This window comes from Vipera ursinii, assembly GCF_947247035.1.
Source record: "Vipera ursinii genome assembly, chromosome: 3".
Lineage (NCBI taxonomy): Eukaryota > Metazoa > Chordata > Lepidosauria > Squamata > Viperidae > Vipera > Vipera ursinii.
Window position 1 is genome coordinate 57,319,602 of NC_139516.1, and position 20,400 is coordinate 57,340,001.

The window sequence follows — 20,400 nt, forward strand, 5'->3', positions numbered from 1 at the left end:
TCCTGTTGCAAATGTTGTTTTTGCCCTCTGCAAGAAAATTGCTTTTGGTTTATTAACTATTTATTTGCTTAGAAAAAAGGAAATGGCATCCATTCCTTTGACAGTTCTAGGCAATTTATATGGTACAATAAAAGTGTAACTCAAATTCTATCATGATCATCATGATCAGCAACATTTTTTAACAAAATGATCACACGTAATTGTAGTAAAACTGAGATTTGATTCATTTCTACTGGCAATTTGTTGCAAACTATGGGCCCAGTTATGGAGAAAACTGAATTGGTCATAGGACCAACAAAATATATTCCATTGAAGACTCTATGGCAGGGGTGTCAAACTCGCAACGTCACGTGACGTGTCACAACGTATCGTGACTTTTTTTCCAATGGGGTGGGTGCGGTTTTGCTGTGACGCATCTGGCCCCTGGGCCGGCAGTTTGACACCTCTGCTCTATGGAGACAGGCACTTTAAAATGTCGTTGAATGCAAGTAGATTTATCATTAAATGTTAGGACAATACAGAGGACTCTTGCAGCAGTCCGTAAATTCCAATTCAGTATTGAAACCAATTTTAATAGCTCATGCTTTCATGTGATCAAGCTTTAAGACACATATGGATTAACTGACAAGCAATGGTCTTTATATATAGCTTCAGTACTTCTTGTGTATAGTCTCTAATAAGATCTCAAACCTTAAGGGATTTTGAAGATGGAGGTAGATCTGGTTAGGAGTGGATACATTATTGTCAGGAACATGATTTTGTTTTCTGAAAAGACAACAGGTGTAAGATGATTTAGAAATTGACTCTTTCTGTTGTGGTACTTTATCAGAATCTCCTCTCCTTTCCTCTCCCACTGCCGAGGAAGTGATGTCCATCAACATGTGTTCTCCCCTACATCTGCTCCAGGTCTGCAACATCTTAAAATTCCACTTAGTGCTGATTGTGCCCTTGCAACCTCTCCTCTAGTATTTTACCTCAATCCACAACCTCAGAGCAACCCTGGTAGTCCCTGCTACAGCAGTCCACTTCAGTGGAGGTAAGGAGGAACTTACACCGAGAGAGTTTGTGATTTGGGCAACCTTTTATGTGGAATATTTAAAACTTACATATTTTAGGGCACTTTTTAGCATTCAAGATAGTATTGTTTTCATACAGCTAATGATAAAGTAATGTCTAATTCATTTATACAGTTGACCCTCTTATTTGACATTTTATTTTATTTTATTTTATCATTTTATTTTATTTATTTTAAGGCACCTTGGGCCACACATATATACTAAAGGTTTTGTCGATTCACATAGTTTCGCATGTTACTTTAAAGGTATAACATTAAAGAGGTGTTTGCAGATCTGAATAACAAAAGATTAATGTAGGTATACATTGGCTTGGTCCCCTTCTTCCCAAATAGAGGTTGTTATCTTTGCTATATATGTAAAGTTTTTGAGGTTAATTCTTCTAAATGAGACAGCAGAAGTTTGTGAAAATTAATCCTAGTCTTCAGGTTTGATTCCTTCAGCTGATATGGTTTCTACCATGTGAAATGGCCAAGCAGTTTGAGACTTACTGATCTTGTACATATAGCTTATCAAATCTTTTATACAATTTTAATGAAGGCTTCCAGTATAAATGAAGTGATTTCTGAAGTTTATTAGATGCAGTTGTATTTAACAGGGATGTTTGCAGGAGCAGTCAACAAACTCAAAATAGTGGGTGTGACTGGATAATGAAGCCCCTTCATTTTTAATGTGTGTGTTGTATGTGACACATTTAAAAGGGGGTAGGCTTTCATTGCCTGGTCACACTGCCATTTTGATGATATTTACCTCTTCTGTAGATGACTTGGTATATAAGAATCGGCTCAGTTGAAAGAGAGGTGGAAATCAGAACAATTATTTCAGGAAGTTTAATGAAGAAAATAGAACTGTACAATAATTGAACCAATAATTCATTTACTTTTTTTAGGAGAGTGGTGACAAATATTAAAATTAGAAGACAAACTGTATGTGATTGACCAATAATAAAAACATGGAATTTGCTGCTGCATTTTCTTGAATGAGAAAGGCTACTTTACTCAATTACAATATTTTGGATAAGTCTTTAGATCACAAACTTTGGTATAATTTGTCATTGGAATCTTAATTTAATCTCATAGATAATGCCTAATTTGCTGGCTAGGCCCATGCCGTCATAGATGGAGCTGTACTATGATTGGGCAATGCCACTTTCCCAAAGAGGTTGGTTTTTACTTATGTCCCATATTTTTTTTATAACTGGGGATAAGTATTCAGAAAAAGGAGGAGGAACAAAGAAGGCTTGCCTATGAATATCCAAAAATCAGGTCCAGACTCTAGCTCTCTTGTGTGAAACTTGTGTTGATAGATAGTACTACATAGTTTACTTAAGTTATTTGGTCTGGACTTAATTGTTACCTTGTCTGGATATAGTTGTTACCTTCTTTGTTTTCTTTTATTCCTTTTTTCCAACGAACTGTTTTATAGGTAGAGAAGGCAACTTTCCTCTAAAGCGTTCCCCTGTGCAACATTTTTTAATCTATTTTTATTTTATTCCAAAAAAAGTTTTAAATACAAATATTTTTTAAAGAAAGAAAGAAAAAACAAAAAACAAACAAACAAGGCATTAAAAATGCATTAAAAAAGCTAACACATATACACATATTGTCCCCCCAGTTGAATATATTAATATATTATGACAATATTAGTTCCCACTCCTTGCGAAACAGGCTCAAAGAATTTTAAATACTAAACTACTAATTCTGTTTGCAAGTTATTAACCTTTCATCTATATACTATATTAATAACAAAATAGTTAACAGGAAGAACAATTATAATAAAAAAGACAAGATTAAAATTTCAAAACCCTCTGTTAACAAACTGTTATTGTAAACAAATCATAGAAAATTTATCACAGCTTCTTAACTATCCCAGATCAACTACACTGATTTCTTGAGAGTTAACAGGGTTGATACAAAGCTATTGCAGAATCTAGTTGTCCTGCTTTGGATACCACGAAGCCTCCTCCCAGAAGGTAACAAAGAAAAGCAATCATGGAGAGGATGTGTAGCATCCCAGACAATACTGTGGACCCTGATCAAGCAGTGTTTATATACTATGTCCTGGATAGAAGGAAGTGAACTTCCAATAATCCTTTCTGCCATCCTCACCACTCTTAAGAGCCTTCTTGTCCGAAACAGTAATACCTCCAAACCAAACAGCAATACAATACGACAGGATGCTTTCAATCGTACCTCTACAGAAACTGATAAGAATAGGAGAAGGAAGATGTGCTTTTCTCATAAGACTTAGAAAATGTAGGCATTGCTGTGTCTGCTTCACCAGTGTCTCACTGCTGAGCGATCGAGCTAACCTGCTTGTCAGCTGCACACCCGGAAACTTAATACTCCTAACCACCTCCACAGCTGAATTGTTAATACATGGTTGTGCCATCGTTTTCTGAAATTGACAATGATCTCTTTTGTTTTTCCTGTTTTTATTACACCAGTTCATCAAACCCTCTACCCCCTCCTAGTAATACAGGGGCCTTTGATAAAATTAAAATGACTTCCTCTGATTTAATTTAATTTAATTTAATTTATTAATATTTCTATACCGCCCTTCTCCCGAAGGACTCAGGGCGGTGTACAGGGCAAGAATAAAACACAGAGATTTACAAAAGATAAAAGATAATTAAATACATGCCCAATTAAAAATACAGTTAATACATACTAAAAACCCCCAATAAAAATAGTAAAAAACCCCACCAATCCCCCCTCAGGCCAGGCCGGCTTGCTCGAACAAGTATGTTTTCAGATTGCGGCGAAAGGAGCGAAGATCGGGCGAGAAGATTGTCTCCTTTGAATTTTAAAATGATAGTAAAATGAGATTTCATTAGAGAGTGTTAAATTTATGTGTAAGATCTTCGTCAGACTGAGCTTTGTTAAGAGAGATTTCTTAAATATAGCAGCTATAGCTGAGTTCTTGCCATCCATTTCAATTGATTCTGAACTATCTTAATTTTCCAAAGTGGAGGAATATCCCTAATAACCCCTAACTATAAGAAACTTTGTGTTTCTTAGCCTGGTTAGAAGAGTGATGCGTATGATAGTGTATCTCTTATTCCTATATTGGAAGATAGGATTATATCCAAGTAATTTGGTGTCCTAATCTTGTATTTCAGAAGAGCATGAATATATATTGGTATTATAAGTTGTGATAAAAAAGCTCGGAGAAAACATTGCAAATATGTCAACTATTCTAGCAATGTTCACACATAATCGTATTTAATAAATGGAATGTAACATTTTAAAATTGTATGTTTTATTAAATGATTTTATCTATTATCAGATTATTTGTTGGGCCATTTTCTTTGCACCACCAGCTGCCTGTTTTTATTTCTCTTGCTCTACTATAGTGATAAAAGGAAATTCATTTTTCTTTTGAATAATAGGCTGCTTGGAACAGTTGGTTGTTTCTGTCTTATATACAATATAAATTTGATAGTTGTTTTTAGACCTGCAACTGATTATATTTAAAGCAAGATTGTAATTTGGGGAATGAGCAGAATGAGCAGAGTGCACCAAACATGCTTTTCCTGTTTAAAGCATTTAAAATTATCTGTTGTGTTTTATTAGGTATACCTTTTCATTTAACAAAGTATTACTTGCCTATCTTTTATAAAATATCTTCAAAAAGTATTTAATTTCTAGAAGTGGACATTTTCACTTCCTGTTATTTACATATGTGTAAATTTATATTTATACATGTATAAATAATCTAAATTTATACAAATGACAAGATTTTCTTTAATATGTTAAAATGAAAGTTAATATATGAATAGTTCATAAATGTATTTATGTTAGGTTTCCAGAGAATCCTGTTTAAGAAACCCTAATGTAGACCCTTAGTTCATTTATAACTTTAAGGAAAACCAGTGGAACAACTTGCCTCCAGAAGTTGTGAATGCTCCAACACTGGAACATTTTAAGAAGAGATTGGACAATCATTTGTCTGCAATGGTATAGGGCAGGGGTAGGCAACCTCAGCTCTTTTATGACTCATGGACTTCAACTCCCAGAATTCTTGAGTCAGCATAGTTGACTCAGGAATTCTGGGAGTTGAAGTCCATGAGTCATAAAAGAACCAAGGTTGCCTACCCCTGGTATAGGGTTTCCTGCCTGAGCAGGGAGTTGGATTAGAAGACCTCCAAGGTCCCTTCCAACTCTGTTATTGTCTTGTCTTGTATTGTATAATACTTTAAGCACATTTTTGCTGTTTATTCCCAAATATTTCCCAAAAATGTTCTTAATATTGCACTTAAAATTTCTGTCATCAAATGTCGAAAGAAACTCACCCTGTGAATGCCATCAACCATACCATTCTGAAGATCTTTAATATTTGAATGCAGTAAAAAACTAATTCCAAAATTGATTAAAAATGAGGTTCAACTGAGCTTTGCATTCATTTAGGCTACATTATATTTGTGATCATAGATGGAATCCCTTGACTTCCAGCAATTCCATTCACTAGCTGATCACAAAAACCTTGGCTTCTGCCATCTACATTTAAGGATCAGATGTCTTGAATATATGGGGGCAATCCCATTCTCTCTTCTTGCTCAGGAAACATTTTGACAACCAGGATCCATCCTTGGCCACCGATCCTTGCTGTAATGCTGTCCCTGTTCCTTCAGGGATATCTAGCTTGCCATATCCTTACCAGAAATCTTCACTGATACTGATTTAGATTCTCTAAATCTTCTGAGTTATATCAAAAAAATCCATAGATTGTGGGGCTGGCCCTTTTAAAATGATATTTTGAGAAATGTGGAATGTTTCCACTTTTACAGAATGAGAAATGGGAATGTGCTTCTTCATACAAACAAATACACACACACACAAACACACAAAAATGGAATTCCGAAAACTGACAGAAAAAAATATTTTTGGATTTTTTTGCAGTCAAAAATGATGTCATTTTGTATCAGTGCTCTACCAGAACAGGCCAGATGAACTGTTGAAAAGAACAATTCCATAGTTAAACTACCAAAATCAAAAAGATTCTTTCTTGAATTGTCACTTTAGTAGCCTCTCTTAGATTTTTTTAGGTTGAGGTATAGTGAAGTGATCCTTCTATATTCTTGTTCCAAGCTCTGAATGACTTTAAAGGTCACTGCATCACATTTAACTGAACTTGGAAAGAAAACTAGGAGCCAGGGCAATTGGCAAAGCACATGTAACTTGATCATAATGACAATCCCATTTGACCCAGAAGTAGAATATAAATGTTTTAACAAATGTGGAGACAAACATCTTTTGACTAATAATCTCATATTATATGGTGACCTACTTTTAGAGGGATGGTAAATTATGAATACTTGCCAAAGGGATGCTACAATACATATTTTTCAGAGACCATTCATAAAGAGGGCAAAGTTTTCAAAAAGAGAATCATTTGGAAAGAAAGATGATGGATAATTTATAATTCTCACAGAAAGTTTATATATGAAACAGGCCATTACTTGAATCATGATTCTTCTCAAATTCATGGTACATTAATTCTTGCCACTAGCAAGATGATTTGCTTCTTTCAGGAGCATAAGTACTCACTAGGTCAATGTGGGGATGACAGTTCTATTTTTCTTTCCGTGACATTTTTAAAAACAAATCATTGCCATTTCTTCTTGTACACCTCAGGCAAAATGTTGGATACATTCTGGTTGCCTTCACCAGCACAAGCAAAACTAACTTCCTTCCTTCCTTCCTTCCTTCCTTCCTTCCTTCCTTCCTTCCTTCCTTCCTTCCTTCCTTCCTTCCTTCCTTCCTTCCCTCCCTCCCTCCCTCCCTCCCTCCCTCCCTCCCTCCCTCCTCATTTAAATTAATTTTAAATAAAAATATAATGGTGTCATTGAATTTCCTTAGAAAAGTAGATGTCACTACACGAACACTTCTTTAGGTAAATATAAAGGCAGACAAACCTGGATGAAATCAGTACAAAGCAAAGACATTGAAAACAAGAGCCTTCCTGCCAGCATATTTGATTCACTGACCTTAGTAGAACAGCTCATAATGATGCTTTGCTTTGGCTTTGTCATTTGATGTGTGTGTGTGTGTGTGTGTGTGTGTGTGTGTGTGTGTTTGAACTCGGCCCCCTTTATTTACTGTTTGTGATTTGATTGTACAGTGTTTCTGTTGATTATGAAGCCTCCAAAGATCATGTATGGTTACAGTTGGGCATGCTATCTAATTTGTCATTGTCAAAAATAAAAAATAAAACAAATAGAATGTTAAGGCAAGCCAAAACGTAATGATGATGATATGATGAAAAATGCTTTCTTAATCTACTATTTTCACATAATTGAGAATGCTGTGGGGATGATGAATGAGAAGTGTAATTAAATGCAGATACGTTTTAATGAAGTTTATTTAAAGTATCCAAAGCTGCTTAAGATGTTTGTCTGAAAGGGATTGAAAACATAGCTTCTTGACTTCTCTTCTATAAGAGAGTATAGCGAAGATGTACATTTGTATCAATACTTAGATTTTTTTAAAAAAAAAAAATCAGAATTGAAGTTCTTAAAAGCTGGAAAATCTTTGTTTTAAAATGATTTTTACAATAGGCCATATTGGATTTTGAATGGTTACCCTTCAGGCTACTAAAATACATAGTAGTATTTTGTAATAATAAAATCTTAAATATATCATTTCAGGGAGTGAGGTGGCTTGCTAATCAGGAGGTCCTCATAGTTTAAAAGTTTAAAAGTACAGCATAAAGAGAAAGATGAGATGTTGTATAGATATGTAGTTAGGTTGCTCGCAGTTCATGAATAAGTCAGAGTGCATACACAGTGAATAATAAACTACTGTGGGAACTAATTTAAGTTGTGCTATAATAATTTATCAAGATGTTTATACACATTAAAAATTGGTTTCTTTTTTCTTACTTTAAATAAGTCACTCCTAACATTTGATAATACTTAACATTAATGTTATTTGCCTCAATGTAAACTAGTTGGTTTATTGGTCTGTTTTCTGTTCTTTTATGAAGTGCTGCAAAACACTAAAAAAAAAATTAAGCAAAAGGAATACCACATTCAGAGCTGCTATAAAGAACACAGCCCCATTCATTTTTTAATGTTGCCAAGTCAGCATAGTGAGTAGGCAAATAGACCTTATGTTGGCATTGTCACATAATATGAGATCAGAAGTACCAAAACAGTTTCTTGTACCCTGCTTGTCTACCTCAAGTCTGTTCAGATCTACCACATGATTGTTGCAAAGTTATAAATAGTCCGAATGACCTTTTCAGGAAGTTGTAGGAAGAAAAAAGTCTTTACTAGAAGTCTTAAAACCACAATTACTCTTAAACAAAGTTATTCTTCGTTATTCTTAGCAATAGATCAAGTATTTTAATTATTTGTCTTCATGATGCAACAGAAGATACAAGTCTAAAACTGACATATTGCTGAAAAGCAACAGCTGCGCAGCCATATTAAACAGAGATATGGAAGCTATAGCTTTAATTATAGTAATTTTGAGATGGAAGCAATTTTTGCAAGCAGTGGTTCAGCTAGCAACAGGAATAATTATGTGCTTGAAAATAGATAAGAACAAGCAAGCCTTTGGTATAAATGGTTTCTATATTCAGTAACAGTTTTAAAAGTTATTTGTTTTAAAACAGATGAAATTTGTTAGTGTTCCCTGTAGTACATATGTGTTATTGTTTCAAACAAAATTGTGTCACATTCATCAGATTGATTCCACCCCACTACACACACACACACACACACACACACACACACACACACACACACACACACAGAGTTGGATGAGGTATAAAATTACTAGGAAAGTAACAAAAACCTTAATTCTATGATACCATGGAATTGTAGTTCTGCTGAATTTGGGCTTTGTTTGATCCAAGTCCATTTATTTAATGTATTGTACAATTATTTTTGAAATGTGCTCTTCTCTGTTAATTCCAATAAATAAACTGTGAATGACCCCTGCTAATCAGTCTACACTCTTATTTTCAAGAGCAAAATATATTTAGCAAAGCCACAAAGAGGACATGAAAGAATTAAATAATCAATTGCAGAATTGATATCAGAAGCACATTGCTCTTAAGATAGATAAAGATACTTAATTTAGTTAGCATACCTAAAACTGGTTGATAGGAAACTCGTTCCACAAAGCTACCGCTTCTTTAAGATAATTCAGTGGCTGTAACTTTTGATGAAATATAATATTAAGATTCTGTGCTGTCTATCTTGAAATTGTGCCAAGTTCTAATATGAAGAGAAGAATTCCTTGCTATGAATAGTTTAATTGGCATTTTGTATGCATTTTGCCTCCAAATACTATTGCAGATTGTGCAGTTTTTAATGTGGATCCGACATTTTCTCCAAAATAGAGATAATGAAAGCTCACAAGATAATACAGTGGGGACTAAGTTGTCTTGTACAAGTGTGCAAGATATTATGAGATCTTTTGTTTTTATGTAAGATGTCATGAAATTTCAACCACTGTTTTTACTGGGCATCAGGACATCTCTCATTAATTTGTGAATGCTCTGGTGCCTACAGAGCTTTATTTATCTTTCTTTTAGTTTTTTTTCCTTAAAAGTAAGGTGTTCTGGATTGGTAGCTTGATTCTGTCTTTTTCCCTCCACACCTCGTTTCCTTTGTTATTCTTAAAAATTAGATGTCCCAAACTCTGTTGAAAAAAACAACAACAATCTTTAGGGTATGTGGGGAATTGCTGGTTGAAAAGGGAAGGAACTAAAATAAAAGTCACATTGCATGGGATGCCCTTCATGGTGCTTGTGATTTTATTTGTATTTCTGAGTTTCTTGTTTGAAAGAGTGCATACACTGATCAGCATGCACTGTGTTGCATTAATCATTTCTGTTCCTGGAATCTAACCATTATTTGAAAAAAAAAAAAACACGAAACAAATTTGTAAAGCAGCTTCATGTATACTCACCAATATTATTCACTGAGAGAGACTGCTCAGTGAAGGAAAGGAAAACTGAGACTATAAGTTAAATAAATAGAAACAGTATATTCTATCTTTATAATGCCTGCCAAATAATGTAGTTGAGATACCATGCATTTCATTGAAACTGTGCAGAATGAGAATAGGAGTTGTGAAGTGTGGACATTGCATTTCTGCAAGCAGGCATTAAAGAAAAGTACTGGAATAACAAGTTTCACATATGGACAAACCCCCAGATATAGATAGATAGATAGATAGATAGATAGATAGATAGATAGATAGATAGATAGATAGATCGATCTATGCAGATACTGTAGGACTAATATGAGCCAGTAGTGTGCTGCAGCCACCAAAAAAGCCAACACAGGCTGTATTAATAGAGGGATAGAATCAAAACTGCATGAGGTGTTAGTACCGATTTATCATGCCGGTTATAAAACCACCCTTGGAATACTGCATCCAGTTTTGGTTGCTACGACATTAAAAAGATAATAGAGACTACAAAGAGTTCAGAGAAGAGCAGCAAAAATGAGTAGAGAGCTGGAGGCTAAAACATATGAAGAACAGTTGCAGGAATTGGATATGTCTAGCTTAATGAAAAGAAGGACTAGGGGTGAAATGATAGCAGTGTTCAAATATTTAAGGGGCTGCCACAAAGAAGAGGGGGTCAAGCTATTCTCCAGAGCATCAGAAGGCAGGACAAGAAGCAATGGATGGAAACTAATCAAGGAGAGAACCAACCTAGAAATAAGGAGTAATTTCCTGAGAGAATAATTAATCAGTGGAAGGACTTGCCTCCAGAAGTTGTGGGTGCTCCATCACTGGAGGTATTTAAGAAGAGATTGGACAGCCATTTGCCTGAAATGATATATGGTCTTCTACTTAAGCAGGGGGTTGGACTAGAAGACCTCCAAGGTCCCTTCCATTTGACACCTTTGACAACTCTCTTTGCCATCTGCATTGCCTCTGCACCTCACCACTCCAGCCACAGAACAGCTGATTGCTGAGCTAGGTGTCAAAGTTCACCTCTGTTGTCAACCGTTTTGTAAATTTAAAAGCAAGAACAAGAATCCATTTCTTTACTGTGTGCACAATGCATCTCCTTTACTATCTGTGATCTGATTGTGCTTATATTTGGATATACCAGTAGGTCTATTTCATCCTGATTTAGTAACAGGATTGTCTGATATGGATTGGTTACCACAGATACAAAGAAAACTGGAAGTCCTTCTTTTGCTTTTGGAGGAAATTGGTTCATTTGCAGGCAGTTAATCTATATTAAAAATGAATTTTACCGTGAAATTTTATATCTTGAATTGCTAGTTCAAGGTTAGTCATAAATCAGGCGCTGCTGATCAGGTGTTTTTTTTGAGTTAGCAGTACATATGGGCTCAGTTTTATTAAAGCTTTGTTGAGAAGACAGATAATTTTCTCATGTTAAAATTTGTTTTGAATAGCCTTTTTAAAATCACTAGCATCCACATACCTGAATAGCTATGTAGAAAATCTCTACCAACTCTATACTAGCTGCTAGCTATACTACTACCAACTCTTTATAGCTGCTAGCTAGCTTGCTACTACCGTGTTTCCCTGGAAATAAGACCCATCCCAAAAATAAGCTATAGCTTCATTTTTATGTGTGCGCCTAATATAAACCCTTACCCAAAATAAGCCCTAGTTAAGACCCCACCCACTCTGTCCTACTGTCTGGTTGTACAAGGTGGGCCAAGGCACACATGTAAAAATCAAGATAAGGCAGGGGTGGGGGGTGGAGCTACCCCATGATGCCCGCACCCGCTTACCTCAGGACCGCCACAGTCAGTCCTCCCATGCCCTGACACCTGTCACACCACCACCTGACTTCTGTGGCCGCTCGCGGCCCCTTGTGGCAGACACCATACGGTGTCCTGCTGTAAGTGGCAGCACCAGCACCAAGCCCCACGCTGGTGTTGCCACTTGTGGCAGGATACCATGTGGCGCATTGTGTCAGTGCTGCTGCTTGCGCGCGTCATGGCACAATGTGCCTCATGGCGTCCTGCAAGCGGCGACACCAGTGCAACACCTCACATGGCCTTCTGCCCCTAGTGGCTGTAGAAGAAATTGGGCAGTGACGTAACAGGTGTCGGGGCGTGGGAGGCCTGGCTGCGGTGGTCCTGAGGTAAGCGGGTAAGACCTAGTGTCTCTTTTGGAGGCAAAAAGAAAAAAAAAAGACTGGGTGTTATTTTGGGGGAAATACGGTAGCTAGGTTTGTTCAAAAGCTCTGTTTAAGTAGGGACATCCACTTTATTTCTGGTGAGTCTCAGCTTGCAGTCTGTCTGGGGAAAATAGGGGTGGGAGAGGAAATGCTTGGGGTGGGAAGGTTGGATGCCTGCAAAGGAATTTCCTCCTGTTGTTGAGCTTCCCTATTCTCTTTGAACTTTTACAGAAACTTATTCTTGTCTGCAGTGGTCTCATTTCATTTGAAAAGAAAATTTGTTTCTTAATCACTTCACATACTAATGACGTCTATGATGAATAATATCTTTTGTAGGGTTTTTTTTCCATTTTCTTTCAATTTAGTGAAAATGTATTGACTCAAAGAGGCATCCGATCCTTTTTGTAAATGTTACAATTTCATTGTCTATTCCAATTCAGACATGGTGGGTTATTTATGACAAAAAGTCTCATGTATAACTTGTATAGTCATTATATAATAGCATTATTCAAGTATTACTACAATCTGTAATTAAAGAGAGCTTAACACATTTAGAAAGTCATATTAATGTCCATCTTTATCTGACTAAAACTATTTTATTCAACTTTTGTATTCAATTTAGCATATAGGTTTTGGGAATCCTAAATCAGTACAACCATGCTTTGGATGCCATAGGGCAGCTCTGTCTTTTACTTAAAGATGTATGTTTTTATTTCAGTTGTCGAACTAGTAATAGAAAAAGCTTGATTGTAACCTCTAGCACATCTCCAACTCTTCCACGGCCACATTCTCCACTTCATGGACATGCAGGTAATATAAAATAAGTATATTATTTGTAAATAATTTAATTTGTTAAATTAATTTCTCTTCTTTTGGAATTTAATATAATAAATAGACATGATCCCTGACTCTCAGGGATTCATTTAAATAAAGATAGATGAGCAAGATTTCTTTGTTGTCTATAAATTGGGTATCATTCAATTAAGTACCAGTTTGGAAGCAGATCTTGTTAACTGTGCAAAATGTTATGAAGTAAAGGTTAAACATTTTTATCTGATAATATTTCTTGTAATTTTCAGTTCTCTGTGTTATATTCACATAGAAATATCTTACTTTTTAAATATGCTTATATTGTTTACCAGTACATTTCTATAAAACATATTATGCCTACAATATATGATGATGATTATGATGGTGGTGGTTGGTCATGCAGCCTGATGTTTAGACTGAATTTGACATTTTTGTTTACCTTCGAGTCCTTCGCAAGGACCTACGATATGTAAATTTTGTTGTATATTAAAGGTATGATCCCGGGATGTAAGCTGTTCCAAGTAACTTCCCCTTGAGCTCCGGATGGCCCCTTGATCTCTGGTCCTTTCGCCGCGGCCTTAAAACACTTCTTTTCCATCAGGCTGACCTGGACTGACGACAGGGATTTTAAAATGTTTTTTAATTTTTAAGTCCAATTTTAATTTATTCTATTGGGGCTGTTAATTTAATTCTTTTTAACTTTTGTATTGTTGTATTTTATTGTTGTTAGCCACCCTGAGTCCTTCGGGAGATAGGGCGGCATGTAAGTCCCAATAATAAATAAATAAATAAAATAAGTAAACCTTCTTTTGTAATTTCCCGATGGAGATTTTATCAAAGCTGACAGTCTTCATGTGGTCCTCCAGATGATTTCGAATTGCATCCAGAGTGGCTATTGGTACTCATCTAGACTCTTGATGTTATTTCCATAGGCTATCTTGATTCCTTCAGTTTTCACTATTTTCCCCCTGTTGATGGTAAGGGTGGTACTTTTGTCCTCTCTAAATTCCATTGCAATATCTTAGTTGTATATTCAAACAGTATTCAACAGCGATTCCATTTCAGATGGTCTTTCAGATTGTCTGTGTGAAGCTGGTGGTGTATAGCCTGGCAGATGGTCCCCACTGCAACACTGAATCAGAAGTACTGTCAGTTCAAGAGATTAAATGCATATAATGTACAGACTAGTTATGTATATGGTTATTCCTTTTGAAAACAACTGCCTTCTATCTGAAAATTTGGATCAAATTCAGATTTACATACAGTTTATAGTTGAAGCAGACCGGAAATTACAGTGTTTGTATGCAGTAGAAAACAATATTTTGCTGCGAAACACTGATAAAAGAGTGATGGAAACTGATGGAGATAGGAAGACCATAATCTTTCTCCTAAATATTTTAAACTGGCATCCTGAGTGTATGTCAGTAAAGTTTTCATAAAATAAACTGAGATAAAACCGGCTTTCAGTTACTTTTGTGACATGTTGGCAAAAAAGTGCTGCCTGCAGTATGAATATGATTGAAACTGCTAGCCACGTCTACACTTTATCTTCCTAAAATATATTATGTGAATGTCTTAGTTGATGAAAGTCAGGATGGCTGATGGTGATCAAGATTTGTGACAAGTGTGGTATATGGGGGAATTTGTAGCTTGTACTGTAAGAAGAGCAAATGATAAGGAGCATGAATAAATCAATGAGAAAAAAAATAAAAAGAGCAAGCAAGCAAGCAAGGATATAATAGATTTGAATGAAAGTGACCTACTTTTGTGGAGTAGGGTTTAGAATTCAGGGAAGTAAAATGCAGAGATAAAAATGTATGTCAGGAAGTATTAATTGTTAGCATGTGAGTCAGAATCATATCAGGACATGAAACCAAGCTTTTCTCAACCTCCCAGATACTGGAAACTTGTCCAGTGTTTGGCTGAAAAATCTGAAACTTGAAAAACTAGAATGGAACCTTTGCTGTAGAAAAAAATTGATCCCTGTATACAATATGTTATTTGCCCTGGCAAACAAGTCCAAGCCTTTATGCTTTAATATTTGCTTTGATATTTAAGACCTATCCTTTTTCTTCGCATTTTACTGAATAAACAAATATGTGGCATTTTTAATGGTCTTTGGAAGCAGCTGAATTATGTTTATGTAATGGTTCTTTCTACTCTGAGAATCATTAATTAATAGCTGATCAGAATTGTCCCTTACAGTGATATTTGAATGGTGATAATGGAAGAATCAGATATGGGGAAAATGTACAATGTTATGAATGAAGGTGATGGAGGTGGAAAAAAAATGTAGCATAAGTAAGTTTGGGGAGGGTAGAATGGAAGAAGAGACTACAGAAAAAGTGCTTTTGCCAGAGACCCAAGTAGAAATGAGAAAGGTGACTTAACAGCAAACAGAGAAGAGGTCTGTTTAAATCTGTAATACAGGTAGTTCTTGCTTAATGCCCATTGTTCAACAACCATTGGGAAGTGTTGGTGGCCCTGGAAAAAATGGACTTGTGATCCATCCTTGAACTAATGCCACTTGGGGTGTGTGTGAAAGCCCTAACAAGCAGGCATATACATAGAATGAAGGCTACTGCTAAGCTTGTAAGCTGCCCTGAGTCTTCGGAGAAGGGCGGGATATAAATGTAATTAAAAAAAACTTATGACTGTTCCAACGTTGAACTTATGACTGTTTGTGACTTTTCAGCTTATACTGAGAAATATTTTGCATGAGATACAATTAAAAGTTTGAAGTCATTAAAAAGATACTTCTCACCTGTCACAGCGTAGCACCTGTCTACCAATTTGTGTGATACATATGTTAGAGCTAGATTTATTAGAAAATGAATACTGCTTAAAATACAATTCTTCTATTACAGGTTATTGCATAAACAAATATTGTATGTACCGTATATTTACATAAGGAATTTGGAGCAAGAATGATATGGGGAAAGGATCTAGGTTCTGTGAATACAGGACTCAGCCATGGATACCCAGAGATAGAATAAAGCTATGATATTAGGGCAAGGCTAAACTCAAGAAACAATGGTCGAAAACCAAAGAGAGAAGCAACCTGGAATTAAGGAGAAACTTCCTAACAGTGAGAACAATTTACCAGTGGAACAGCTTGCCTTCAGAAATCGTGGGTGCTCCATCACTGGAGATTTTTAAGAAGAGTGCTAGACAGTCACTTGTCTGAAATGGTATAGGTTCTCCTGCTCAAGCGGGGAGCCGCCAAACTCCTGTTCTGTTCTATTCTATTCTATTCTATTCTATTCTATTCTATTCTATTCTATTCTATTCTATTCTATTCTATTCTATTCCATTCCAGTCCAGTCCAGTCCAGTCCAGTCCAGTCCATTCCATTCCATTCCATTCCATTCCATTCCATTCCATTCCATTCCATTCCATTCCATTCCATTCCATTCCATTCCATTCTATTCTATTCTATTCTATTCTATTCTATTCTATTCTATTCTATTCTATTCTATTCTATTCTATTCTATTCTTCCATTCCATTCCATTCCATTCCATTCCATTCCATTCCATTCCATTCCATTCCATTCCATTCCATTCCACAAGATGGCACAGGTAATATAGAACATTCTTGCTGTCTAGTTGCCATCTGGATTTTTTCAGGCCATATGTGATAGCCCTAGGATAGAGAGTGGGGATTAAAAGCATACACACATAGAAATTGTTAGAAGGCAAGGAGCAAAATACATGAGGGATTCAATTAGAAGCACAGGCCCACAGAAGGGAAATAAGGCACACTCACCATTCTATTTCTATGAAATAGCCTTTTGTTCTCTTGGCTTCCGGTTTAAACTTTTTGGTGAGGAAGATGTATTCCATCCTGGATGTCTTATCTTCTGCTGAGTTTCTGTCAAGAAGCAGAAAAGAAGTGTGGGACATTATTGTTTACTTGTTAATATTTTTTTCTGGACTAGATTACTAGGGAAATCTCAGTAAGGAAAGATACATAGAATTGAGAGACATATTTGGTGGGGATCTATAGGAGCAAGAAGGTTAGGCTGATTAGAATTTTGCTCTGTTCCAGTGTGGTTTACATTTTTACATTATGCAGATGTTTAATTTAAAGCTGATTTATTACAAAGCTGCATAGTAATGTTCACATTTCAAATAATATTGTGCAGGTATAGAAGGAATTAATGTTCTGTTCCTTTTAGATTAATACAAATTAATGCATATGAAACATTATTTGTAACTTCATAGGGCATAGGCAATACCATATACTCATACAATAGAGTATTTCCAGATTGGCCTAGCAATCTAGGTCACATAGATTAGATTCTGATTAATTCATGTAATTCATAAGGTAAAGGTTCCCCCGCACGTGCATGCTAGTCGTTTCCGACTCTAGGGGCTGGTGCTCATCTCCGTTTCAAAGCCAAAGAGCCAGTGCTTGTCCGAGAACGTCTCCGTAGTCATGTGGCCGGCATGACTAGACGCCAAAGGCGCACGGAACACTGTTACCTTCCCACCGTAGTGGTCCCTATTTTTCTACTTGCATTTTTACGTGCTTTCGAACTAGGTTGGCAGAAGCTGGGACGAATAACAGGCGCTCACTCTGTTACGCGGCACTCGGGATTCGACCCGCCAAACTGCCGACCTTCTGATCAACAAGCTCAGCATCCTAACCCACTGAGCCACCGCGTCCCTTCTTAAACCATGACATTTTCCATTTGTGTTCCTCATTATTTTGTTTTTAATCATTTATTCTGCCTTATTTTTCACCAGAAAAAGTTAGAGGAAATAGGATGGAAGACCGTGATTAATAACAATAAAAACCATAATTCTGAAAACTGTATGTTAGGTTTATATTAACTATAATATAGAAATAGTTGTAAGCATGGTTCAAATACCATTTTTGTATGTTTTTAAGCAGGTGGAAGTCCATTGGATAGCCCCCGAAATTTTTCTCCAAATGCACCATCTCACTTTTCCTTTGTTCCTGCCCGTAGGTATGTATGAGTCATTTTATTCCATTTGTGTGTGTGTGTGTGTGTGTGTGTGTGTGTGTGTATGAGAGAGAGAGAGAGAGAGGGAGAGGGAGGGAGAGGGAGAGAGAGAGAGATCAGTAATTCATTAACTTTCTACCATTGTTTTAAAAATAGTTTTTTTTAATGTATATGTCGGATATAGGATTCCAGCGCTTGTACAGATATCAGAACATTTTAGATTCAGAATTCATATTGGACCTGAATTTTGGTAGAATTAGAATATTACACACGATGTATTTACCATTATTTATCTCAGTCCTTTTGAATTGCCATTAAATCAGTATCGAAGAATTTTGTTCAAGATAGTTGTGCTGGTTGAGTTTGGCTAACCTTTTCTAATCTTGAAATTTGTTCATTCTCATTCTCCAATTTATTGAGGATTTTTTTTTAAAAAAAAATCAGTTTGCCTTTAATCAGATATTCACAATTTGGGCCATGATGGCTCCTTTTAAAAGGAAGTCAAGTGTTTCAGTAAGTTTTCCCCCTCAGATAAACTCTGCTTCTATGTTCTTTATTGAGGTAGTAGCAAGTTTGTGGACTTTTGTTATTTTGCAATATAATCAGAAACAAATACATTGCAATATTTATTTATTCATTAAATTTCTATGGCTGCCCATCTCTAAAAGTGACTCGGGGTAGCAAACAATCTCCAGTCAAAAATGCAAAGTTAAAACACATAGCAGTTCAGCGGCCATTTGAAGTTATGATGGCACTGGATGAATGAATGGTGGGTACGATTTGACCTTGGTGTCTGGGTACAAATCAGCTGGCTCGCACTTATGACCAATTACAGTGCCCCACAATTGTGTGATAGACAACTGTGCAAATTTTCTTGCCAGCTTCCCCAGAAAGTCACTTGGAAGCCAGGAGGTAAAAACACGAGTCATAAGTCACTGGGATAAGTCTCACGCTGGCTCCCTTGCCAGCCACTCGCACACCCCTGCACACCTCCAAAACTTCACCGTGCCTCCCTTGCACACTCCCCAAACCTGGCTGCACTCCCTTTGCACCCTCTCCGGACCTTCGCTGTACTGTCAGTGAAAACACTGTTCTGCACTATTCCCCATCTTTTTTTCCCCAAAGAAGTTTTGGGGGATCATTTTCAGCCTAGCTATATCCTTGAAAATAAAGACAATACTTTTAGTTGCACCATACCAGCTTTCTATTTTCGTTTTGATTAAAATAATATTTTAAAAAATCAGATAGAGCAGGGAGCCAGATGCAAACAAAGGGTAGTGTCTATGGACCTATAGGTTTTGGGGATGAAATATTGGGGGTCTTCAAATATAATGATTTTTTTCACAGTTACCACTATTAACTTATGATGGGATGTTATAGCCATTTTATACCTTTTTTAAAAAAAATCTCCCTAGCAGTTTTAAAAATCCCATCAATATTGTTAGGATGTCAGGCTACTACCATTTGTTTTGCTAAGAAAATATTACTTAACAATAAATCTCAAGTTTAGTATTTTGTGAGCATACCTGAATTTGGTAATAATGTGAAAGCTGGGCTTCTACTTATATACGCAAGGTAAAGATGAATAATTGTCAAAGCTAAGTGGTGGAATTATTTCAGTGTCAGTATAAATCTGATGGTGTACAAATAGGATTATAAATCTGTCATTAAATAATATGTTTCTTTTTCTTACACTGCAAGTTCATCCATAGAATTGTTTAGGATGTTTAAAGGGATAAAAATAACTATTTGATAAATGTTTGCAAATGCTCTGTATTTTGTTCCTATTTTTATTGTTGCTACTGTTTCTTTTACATAGCCATGGACACAGGGCAGACAGGTAAATGGTACAGCTGATGTAAGTTGTATGCAGTATGAATGGAAAGCTTTTGCATGCTGCAGTCTCAGCGAGCTCATGCTTTCATAACCCATTTAGGCATGTCAGCAAGACTTCTTTTGGTACCAATTAGAATGAGTGACATCTGTTATTTTTTTAAATATGACTTCTATTGAAAACAAAATATTGCTGTTCCTCTAAATGTTATGCATCTCTAGATATACCCACTTAAAAGAGAAATAAACTTTATCAATTTAGAAGTAAACCCAGAATTAAAATACTTTGGAATAATTCTGGGAGCTGTATTATATCAATTTAAATTTAAGTCAACTGTAAAATGAAACAAATCAGTATCATGAAAATGGTCATATTGGAGCAGCGGGTTGCTATTCTGTTTTACCGCAAGTGAAAGGATTACTTTCAGTAAAAAAAAATTAGGAGAAGTTAGTGACTAAGGATTTTCGCACTTGAAAGTAAAAGTTACAAATCTAATAATTATTGTTAATAGGTGTTCTGTTTCTGCAATTGCTAAGTGAACACTGTTTGAAAATTTTCTGCCTTGGAACTGCTCCATTCAAAG

General features: G+C 36.0%; 1 protein-coding gene across 3 annotated transcripts in view; it reads left to right on the plus strand.

Annotated features, from left to right (window-relative positions):
* The window catches only part of MAST2 (microtubule associated serine/threonine kinase 2), a 149,818-nt gene that overhangs the window by 82,269 nt on the left and 47,149 nt on the right, over nt 1–20,400 (plus strand). For 2 of the 3 annotated variants that reach the window (XM_083358445.1, XM_083358447.1), the window contains exons 5-7: nt 12,922–13,013; nt 17,908–17,986; nt 19,803–19,823. In XM_083358445.1, the coding sequence (XP_083214571.1) occupies nt 12,922–13,013; nt 17,908–17,986; nt 19,803–19,823 (192 nt within the window). The remainder of the gene's footprint in view (nt 1–12,921; nt 13,014–17,907; nt 17,987–19,802; nt 19,824–20,400) is intronic. The other variant, XM_083358446.1, reaches the window with a different exon arrangement.